The following is an 8,528-nucleotide window of genomic DNA, read 5'->3' on the forward strand; positions in this document are numbered from 1 at the left end:
ATCTAGCTGGTTGGTGCTGGGTGCAGCCAGATAGGATCTTCAGCATCTCTAGCATAGCCTGGCAGGGGGGCCATGCCTCCTGCTCCTGCCTTCCCCTCACAGGTCCTGGAGGGCAAGGGACACAGCTTGGGCTGGGGGAATGCTCAGGGCCTGGAGAGAAGCAGGGAGACGGGGTGCTCAGGTTTTGCAAGAGCCCGCCTCACCTGCATGCTCAGGGGGTCTGTGCCTCAGGGCCAGCCCTGAACTGAGGCTGTGGGCCAGTGTGCACACCGTATCCATCCCTGTCGAGCCTTCCCAGGGCCAGGCAGGGGGAGGAGGGGGCAGCCAGTTTCCCATGGGATACTGAGGGGTGCATGTCGCACCCATTGCATTCCCCCCCCCACTTCCATCCTGCATGCAGGTGCGCATGCTTCAGCCCCAGCAGCCTACAAGGATGGGCAGAGGGAGGGCAATGGGCAGAGCCAGGGCCTGCTTCACCCTTCCCCCCCGTCTGCTTGCACTCCCTGCTTCGCTGCCCTATGCCATGCATCCTCCATTGCCCAGAGCAGCCCTGGCTACCCCCTGCAGCCTCCCCAGTCCCCTGGAGCCACTCAGGAGGAGACTGGGGGAGCAGTATGGCTCCCTCCCTGACACCCATCTGTTCCTGCATCAAGCACCCAGGGAGGAGGCACAAGGGCCAGCACCCAGGGTCCTCCCTTGCTTCTCTCCACTGCTGCCGCCCATCCGAGCCCACACTAACCATGTGATTGTTTTGTGTTTTTGCAGGCAGTTTCTTGATTCGGATATGCCTAGGTATTATTTGTTTCCACTGGTTTTTTTTCCACCCCCCTTCCTCTCTCCCTTCTTTCTTTCTCCCCCCTCACCTCAGCATCCTCACTCCTGCTGGAGGCAGCATTTCGACATCCAGCCCCCATCTCTCCACACACCCCATCCCTCCTCCCTCCCGCCCGGGCACCTCTCGCTCACTCAGTCCCTTTTGCTGTTTGTTTGGGCCATGCTCTTGCTGGCTGCCGCTCCCCCTTGCACGCCTGCATCCCCATCACCTGATTTGGGTTCTCTTCTTGCTTTTTGACTTTGCTGCTCTCCCATCTCTCTGTCATTTGGCGCTGAGCGTGCCAACCCCTGTCACCTCCCACCCCAGCCCCAGCTTCGTCCCCGGTGCTACTTGGAGTAGCCACAGGGTTGGTGTGGACCACGGTGGAGGCTTCGAGGTGCCTCCAGCCCTCGCCTGGGCACCTGGTGACGATGGTAGCACTGCCAGCTGGTGTGGTGGCACACGTAGTGGCTGCCCACCCTGTGCACAGTAGTCCCACGGGTGTAGGTGCGGCACACAGGCAGTGTGCATCTGTACGCCGGCACGACAGTGGGTGTGCACACCCATACATGGCACAGACTGTTACACCCCTGTGTAATGGGGGGAGTGGCTGTTTGGGGACGGTGGGGTTCAGCAAGGACTGCAGGATGAGCCTGGCATGCGGCACGTGGGTGAGAGCTGCCCGACCCGGATGCTGTTGCCAGCCTCTGGATGGGAGCATCACCGAGGCCCCAGAGAAGGGAGTGTCCCACCACCATGCCCCATGGTGGAAGAAGAGGGGGATGCGTCTTGAGAGACGGGGTGGGTTTTTCTGAGTCCTGGTGTGCTCCATAGCTTTGTGCCTGGGAGGCTGTTGTCCCTACAGCAGCTAGAAGCTGGTCCTGCTTGGAGATGCCAGAGGGCAGAGCTATGCATCCAGTGGCACCCTGTCCTCCCTGGGGCGCAGGGGGATGGATCCAGCACGTGGGCTTGCGCTAGCTTTGCTTGCGGGCTCTTGGCACAGTGGTGCTCTCTCTGGGGAGCAGGGGACAGGCCAAGAAATTACCCGTGAGTGGTGGTGGGATGGCTGGTCCCCCCCCGACGGGCACCTTCCTTGGGGGGCTGTGCTGGGTAGGAGCTCCTTGCCCTAGGATGGCAGAGAGGACAGAGTTAAGGGGATGGGGAGCACGCACGTGCTCTCTTCCCAGCTGCTGGACTGTGAGGAAGGTGGGAGACAGAGGGTTTTCACCCAGGTGGGTAAATCTCTGTCTGTCCTCGTTGAGCTCCTTCTGGGCTCAAATTTGGGGTCCAGCTACGCAGGAGCTCCTTCAGCCAGTGGTACTGATATGGGGCAAGTCCCCTCAAGAGGGGCTCCCCTTCCTCGTGGCCCTGCTCCCATGCCAGCCCTGTACGGACGATGCTTTCTGACCTTTCGTTTTTCTGTGTGTGTACGTGTGTGTGTTTGTCCTTGGGTCACGTTCCACTTATAGCATTTCGTTTGGAAATGACACTAGGTATTTTGCGTGCACCCGCTCGGTTTGGTCCCTCCTGCTTTTCTCTCTTTCTCCTTTGCCTCCTCCCTTTGCTTTTTGCTCTTTCCCCTCTCCCCCGAGGCTCCTCTTCTCCTCCTCCTCCCTGGGGAGCTACTCTCTTCTCAAGTGACCTGTGTCTGCAAAGCGATCTTTCATCTTGGCTCTGTCTCATGTGGGGTTTTTTTATGTATTTTACACACCTTCTGAAAGCGTCAGTCTCCCTCTTCCAACGCGGGGGTAATCTTAGCTGAGGACCTCTCCCCACTCCTGGCTGTTCCAGCTCTCGTTAAAAGAGCCCCTCAGCCACCTGGATGCTGCTTTAGGGACATGCCGAAGCATCCTCGTTGAGACATCGCTGAGCCACGGCTTCCTGAGGATGCTCAGGCAGGAGCCGGGGTTGCGGCAGCTTTGGGTGGCTTTAGGGAGTGGGTGTCCCATAACCCCAAGGCTGGCTCGGGAGGGAACCCAGGAGTGGGACAGGGGGTGAAACGGGGATCCCCTATGCTCTTGAACTGGAGCCGCCTCCTGCTTCCCCCACCCTTGATTACTTGACCCAAAGAGGGCAGTTGCCGCTCTTGCTCTGGGGGGCTGTGCCATCCTCTACGGGACCCCATAGGCACTGGGAGAGTCGGGCTGAGTGTCCCCCACTCCTTCTCCCAGCCTGGGAGCCATGGAAAACCCAGTGAGGGGAGCGATGCAGCCCAGTGGGAATGGGGATGGATGGGGCTGGCAATCAGGGCAGAGCAAGAGCCAGAGGAGACAGCCCGACAGGGGCCAGCCACCAAATTGTGGTCCCTGGGTCCCGCTGGGGCTCAGGGCTGGCAGAGGGGGGCAGCCCTGGGGAAGGGGACCTGGCTGGTGGGGGGGCTGCTCTCCCAGGGGCGGGCTGGCAGCAACCCCCCAGTGCTGAGCATCCTCCCTCCTTTCCCTTCTGGCCATTGTCACCCCAACAGTGATGGATGCTCGTAGTGGGGGCTGGGAGGTGCTGCATGCCCTGGACAGGATGGTGGGGACCTGGCCTGGGTGCGCTGGGTGTGGCAGCCCCCCACTCCAAACATGGGGGTGGGGCATGCACCCTCCTTTGCCCTTCCTTTGTCCTCCTTTGCCTTCCCAGCCTGCCCTGCCTTGCCTGCATCCCAGCTGAGCCCCCACTCCTCCCGCGGTCCCTCCTCCCCAAAACCCCAATCCGTTGGCTGTTTTGAGGGCACTGCATCCCCCTCCTGCCATGCCTTGTCCCCCTTTGCCTTGAGCCTGCGTCCTCTGGAGTGGCTGTCCCATTGCGTGTGCATGTCCATGTGTCCTTGCAGACCTGCCGCAGCGCTGTGGGTGGGGATGATGGCATCTCCTTGTTCACTCACCTGGGATTCTGGGGGGTTGTTTTACCGTCTCTGCTAATTTTTTCGGCAGGACTTTCTACCAGTTTGAGACAGCGTGGGATAGCTCCATGCACAACTCGCTGCTGCTCAACCGTGTCACTCCGTACCGGGAGAAAATCTACATCACTCTTTCTGCCTACATTGAGGCAAGGACCTTAGTCGGGGCCATTATAATGCCAACAAAGTCTGGTGTTTCCCCCACCCCCTCCTTAGCTGGCACCCATGCTAAGGGGATGCAGGATTCAACCTGGTGCTTGGGGGCCCTGTGGGACCCTGGGAGTGGAAACCGCTGGGCATCAGGGGTGGGAGAGACCTGCTGGGCTGCCAAGCTACAGCCCCCCCTGATGCCTCCCCCCTGCCCTGCTGCAGATGGAGAACTGCACTCAGCCCGCCATCATCACCAAAGACTTCTGCATGGTTTTCTACTCCCGGGATGCCAAGCTTCCTGCCTCCCGCTCCATCCGCAACCTTTTTGGCAGTGGCAGCCTGCGGGCTTCCGAGAGGTACCGGGATGCTCCTGCCTTTCTGGGGAAGGAGAGCCATCACCCAGTGACTGGAGCCCTTCAGGGGCATCCCAGCAGCCTGGGCAAAATAACTGGGGCATGTGGATGGGGCAGAGCTGGTAACGCCTCATCTCTCTTTGCTCTCAGCAACCGCGTGACGGGAGTCTACGAGCTCAGCCTCTGCCGCGTGGCCGATGCCGGCAGCCCAGGTGGGTGCCACGCCTCTGCCCGGGTGTTCGCTGTGAGTCTGGGAGGCATGGTGTGGCGGTTGGGGCTGGGGCCATGTGTCTGTCCCGCCAGCTGTGTCTGTCCCCGCAGGCATGCAGAGACGGCGACGGCGCGTGCTGGACACCTCCGTAGCCTATGTGCGGGGAGAGGAGAACCTGGCTGGCTGGCGGCCCCGCAGCGACAGCCTCATCCTCGACCATCAGTGGGAGCTGGAGAAACTCAGCCTCCTGCAAGAAGTAAGAGTCTGGGCTATAAAAAGGCCAAAATGGTGCAATTTGCAGCTCAGCCCCTTGCCCTGCCATTGCCGGTGGGATTCCCCACCCCAGGTGTCTCAGCCCTCCCAGTTGCCGGAGGAGGCAGGAGTGGGGCTGTGCCACTGGTGCTCTCCTGTGCATCGCTGCTACCCGGGTCCCAGCAGACCCGAAGGTAATGAGTAGATGGGGTTAACGGAGCCTGAGAAACACAGTCCCGGAAAGGATGCCTGCAGGGGGAAGGGGCCACCCCTGAGCCTGGCTGCCTGTGCCCAGGTGGAGAAGACAAGGCACTACCTGCTCCTGCGTGAGAAGCTGGAAACGACCCAGCGCCTGGGCCTGGAGACCCTATCCCCCTGCTCCAGTGAGGACTCCGAGTCCCGAAGCACCTCTTGCGTCTCCTCCCCGCTCTCTGTTGATGGGGTCCCCGAGGGCCGCACTTCTCCTCCTGAGACCCCCAGCGAGAGGCAGAAGGAGCTGGCTGTGAAGGTACCGTCCTGCAGCATCCCCAGCTCACGGGGATGAAGCTGGGAAGGGCTTCCCATGGGGCAGCAGGGGGGTGCGGCAGGAGAAAGCCCAAGAGGAGCAGGAGGAGGAGAATGGAGGAAGGTGCCTCCTGCCCCACTGTTCTCCTCCTCTCTCCACAGTGCTTGCGCCTGCTCACACATACCTTCAACAGGGAGTACAGCCACAGCCATGTCTGCATTAGCGCCAGTGAGAGCAAGGTACTGCTGCTGCCCTGGGTTTCGCCAGGCTGTCAGGCGCTGGGAGGGACGCGTGGCCAGGGGGGATGGGCTGGGTGGGGGCCAGATGGGCACCATGGTGCGAGTGGTCTCTGCTCCAGGATCCCTGCTCCCTCTACTCGCCCTGGTGTTCCTGGAGCTGGTGGCTCTTGGGACTGTGCCAGGAGAGGACCCCATCAGCCGGAGGTCTCACCTCTCCCTGTATGAGCAGGTGCCTGGTCCTTTGCCTGTGCCTGGCTTCAGGCAGAAACTCTAGTCCACACCTCTGCTCCTCCACAGCTGTCTGAAATGTCCGTGACTCTGATGAGAGACCCCTCCATGCCAGCTCTTGGGGTCACCACTCTCACCCCCTCCTCTACCTGCCCGTCACTGGTGGAAGGACGCTACAACGCCATGGAGGTCAGGTAAGAAGGTGGCCGGGAGGTTCGGGTGACGCCCTGGCATCCCCCAAGCAGGGCAGCTGTGCCACTAGGATGCGGTCCTGGTCGATGGGTGCTCGCCAGCCATCACTCTTCCTACTACCTGGTCTCTCCTCCCTCCCCAGACCCCCCGAGGTCTCCTCCAGGGCAGAGAGCCCTGACCTGGAGCCAGTGGTAGAAGGAGAGCAGAAGAAGTCCCCGTCCTGCAGGCCTGAGGAGGAGAAGGAGCCCCAGCGTTTGCTGGTGCCTGACATCCAGGAGATCCGGGTCAGGTAGGAGTGGCTGGGGCAGTCAGCGAGGGGAGCACCTTTGGACTTGGGGAGACTGTGGTCTACCATTGCCACCTCCTTGTGGTCTGTGTCCCACCCTGACCTCGGTCCCCTCTGCAGCCCCATCGTCTCCAAAAAGGGCTACTTGCACTTCCTGGAGCCGCACACCAATGGGTGGGTGAAGCGCTTCGTGGTGGTCCGGCGCCCATATGTCTACATCTACAACTCGGACAAGGACGCAGTCGAGAGGGCCATACTCAACCTCTCCAAGGCCCAGGTGGAGTACAGCGAGGACCAGCAGGCAATGCTCAAGGTAGGGCGCTGGGAGCCAGCTCCGCTCTGTGCACCCCCTTGGGCGAGAGACTCAGCCCCAACTCTCCCCCAGCAGACCCCGAACACATTTGCGGTGTGCACGGAGCACCGAGGCATCCTGCTGCAGGCGAGCAGCGACAAGGACATGCACGACTGGCTCTATGCCTTCAACCCCCTCCTGGCTGGGTCCATAAGGTACCGGGGCAGCTGGGGGAAGAGGGGTGCAGGGAATCATAGAATCATAGAATGCTTTGGGTTGGAAGGGACCTTTAGAGATTATCTAGCCCAACCCCCCAGCTGTTAGTAGGAGGTCCATGGGCAGCCAAGCGTGCTCCCTGCCGTGCTCCCAGTGCTCTCCCTACTGCAGCGCCCCTGGCCGGGTGTGGGGAGCACCTCCTGCACAGAGCTGTGCCTGGACGGGCTCTCAACCAGCAAAACTTGGACCATATTAATCTTGATTTCAGCTCCTCCCCACTTAATGGCTTCAGTCTAGGGCCAGATCCTGGCTGGTACAGAGGTGGTGTGCTGCGTTCAAAGCAACATCCATGCCTGGCAGCAGGGACATTGGCCTTTCACTGTTCTTGAGAGCATCTCACATAGTTCTTGAGAGCATCTCACAAAGTTCTTGAGACCATCTCATGAAGTTCTTGAGAGCATCTCAAGTGGCAGGACTAGGGAAATAGGAGTAAATGCACAGAAATTAGTGTGCTCTGGCTAAAGAGACATTAATCCCGTGTCCCTCCAGCTCTGGCTGGATTCAAGCAATCAGCCTGGAGCCAGGACACCGAACCCGGGGGACCACAGGTCTCTTTGTCCACATCTCTGACACCTTTTGTCCCTTGTTTTCCAAATCAGATCCAAGCTGTCCAGAAGGAGAACAGCCCAGATGAGAATCTAACCTGAATAACATCCTTCACCTCATCCATCTGCCAACAGGATCAAGATAGCTGATTCTGTCTCAAGACTCCCCATGTTAATGTCTGATCTCTCACACCATCTGCTGCCCCAGCTGTCTGCTCCATGGAAGGATCTGTCTTGATTCACACTTTCATGGGGGAAACTCACTTCCGTTCGTCGCTGCAAAAGCCTGGACCTGCCTGGGCAGGATTTCTTGTGCACGTGCCATCTTCTGCCCATCTCCCCATGGGTGACCTTCATGTCACACTATCTGTAATGCTCCAGAAAGGTCCCTGTTGGAGGGGAAGGAGTGAGGAGGGCAGTTTCGGCTAAAAGCTGGTCTTTGATCTACAGAGGTGGGAGCGCGGTAAAGCTTGGAGGTGGGAGAGCAGGATGAATTGCCTCCATGTGAAGGGAAAGTGATAGTTTAGGTATGGGGATTTCCTAGTTTATTGATCTTTCTGCAAGAGATGGCAGGGTAAGATCAGGTGTTGGTAGTTTAAGATTATATTTATAAAGTATTTATTTCTATTTACATCACAAAAATCCCGTAAGTTGGGTCCTGGCCCCCGAACAACACCTCCCCCAGGCAGGGGAGAGCCTTGGCGGTGGGCTGGGGTCCCGGAGGTGCCTTCCCTGGGACATCCCTGGTATGTGCCCGGCAGTGGCAGAGCTCTCACCCTCACTCCCTGCCCTTCCCCAACCCTCTGCTTTGCCCCCCCTGCAGCTTAAACTACTTCTTCCCTGACCAGTGGCTGGACAGCCCACCATGTCTTCCCAAAGGAGGCAATTCCTACCTGCCCCATCTACCTCTGGCAGGGGGGAGCCTGCCATCTCAACTGGCCGGGTCACCCATGTCCACACAGATGGGTCACCCTGCTTCAGATCTTGGTCCTGCTGGAGGGAAAAGGAGGGCTCTGGGGACGGCTCTGCGTGTCACCTTGTGCAGGGCTGTCCTTCCCAACCAAAAGCACATGGGCCACCTCCACTATCCCAGCCTGGGAGCCCCAGGGGACTTGTCCAAAGGGATTCCCCCACTCTTAGGACAGGACACCGAGGGTCCCATCCCTGCGGGGAGTGTGCAGGTTCAGGTGGCCGCTTCCAAAGCCTGATGGGAAAGTTCCTCAGGAGCCGGGGCTCGTTGCCCTTTCCCAAAAGGGCTGCCACATCCCTTCTCCTCCCAGTAGGACAACAGGCTTGAAGCA

The 8,528-nt window shown here is 59.8% G+C and overlaps 1 protein-coding gene across 18 annotated transcripts in view; it reads left to right on the forward strand.

Annotated features, from left to right (window-relative positions):
• KIF1A (kinesin family member 1A) overlaps positions 1-7,324 on the forward strand; it is a 33,476-nt gene extending 26,152 nt beyond the window's left edge. For 8 of the 18 annotated variants that reach the window (XM_075716776.1, XM_075716784.1, XM_075716777.1 and 5 more), the window contains 11 exons: positions 3,733-3,847; positions 4,071-4,204; positions 4,352-4,413; positions 4,523-4,668; positions 4,960-5,172; positions 5,331-5,408; positions 5,706-5,830; positions 5,971-6,117; positions 6,235-6,427; positions 6,503-6,621; positions 7,282-7,324. In XM_075716776.1, coding sequence (XP_075572891.1) covers positions 3,733-3,847; positions 4,071-4,204; positions 4,352-4,413; positions 4,523-4,668; positions 4,960-5,172; positions 5,331-5,408; positions 5,706-5,830; positions 5,971-6,117; positions 6,235-6,427; positions 6,503-6,621; positions 7,282-7,324 — 1,375 coding nt within the window. Of the gene's footprint in view, positions 1-765; positions 793-2,283; positions 2,308-3,732; positions 3,848-4,070; positions 4,205-4,351; positions 4,414-4,522; positions 4,669-4,959; positions 5,173-5,330; positions 5,409-5,705; positions 5,831-5,970; positions 6,118-6,234; positions 6,428-6,502; positions 6,622-7,281 lie in introns of all 18 variants that reach the window. The other 10 variants (XM_075716781.1, XM_075716787.1, XM_075716783.1 and 7 more) reach the window with 3 other exon arrangements.
• The last annotated feature ends 1,204 nt before the right edge of the window (positions 7,325-8,528 follow it).

The sequence above is a fragment of the Pelecanus crispus genome, chromosome 9, assembly GCF_030463565.1.
Source record: "Pelecanus crispus isolate bPelCri1 chromosome 9, bPelCri1.pri, whole genome shotgun sequence".
Taxonomy (NCBI): domain Eukaryota; kingdom Metazoa; phylum Chordata; class Aves; order Pelecaniformes; family Pelecanidae; genus Pelecanus; species Pelecanus crispus.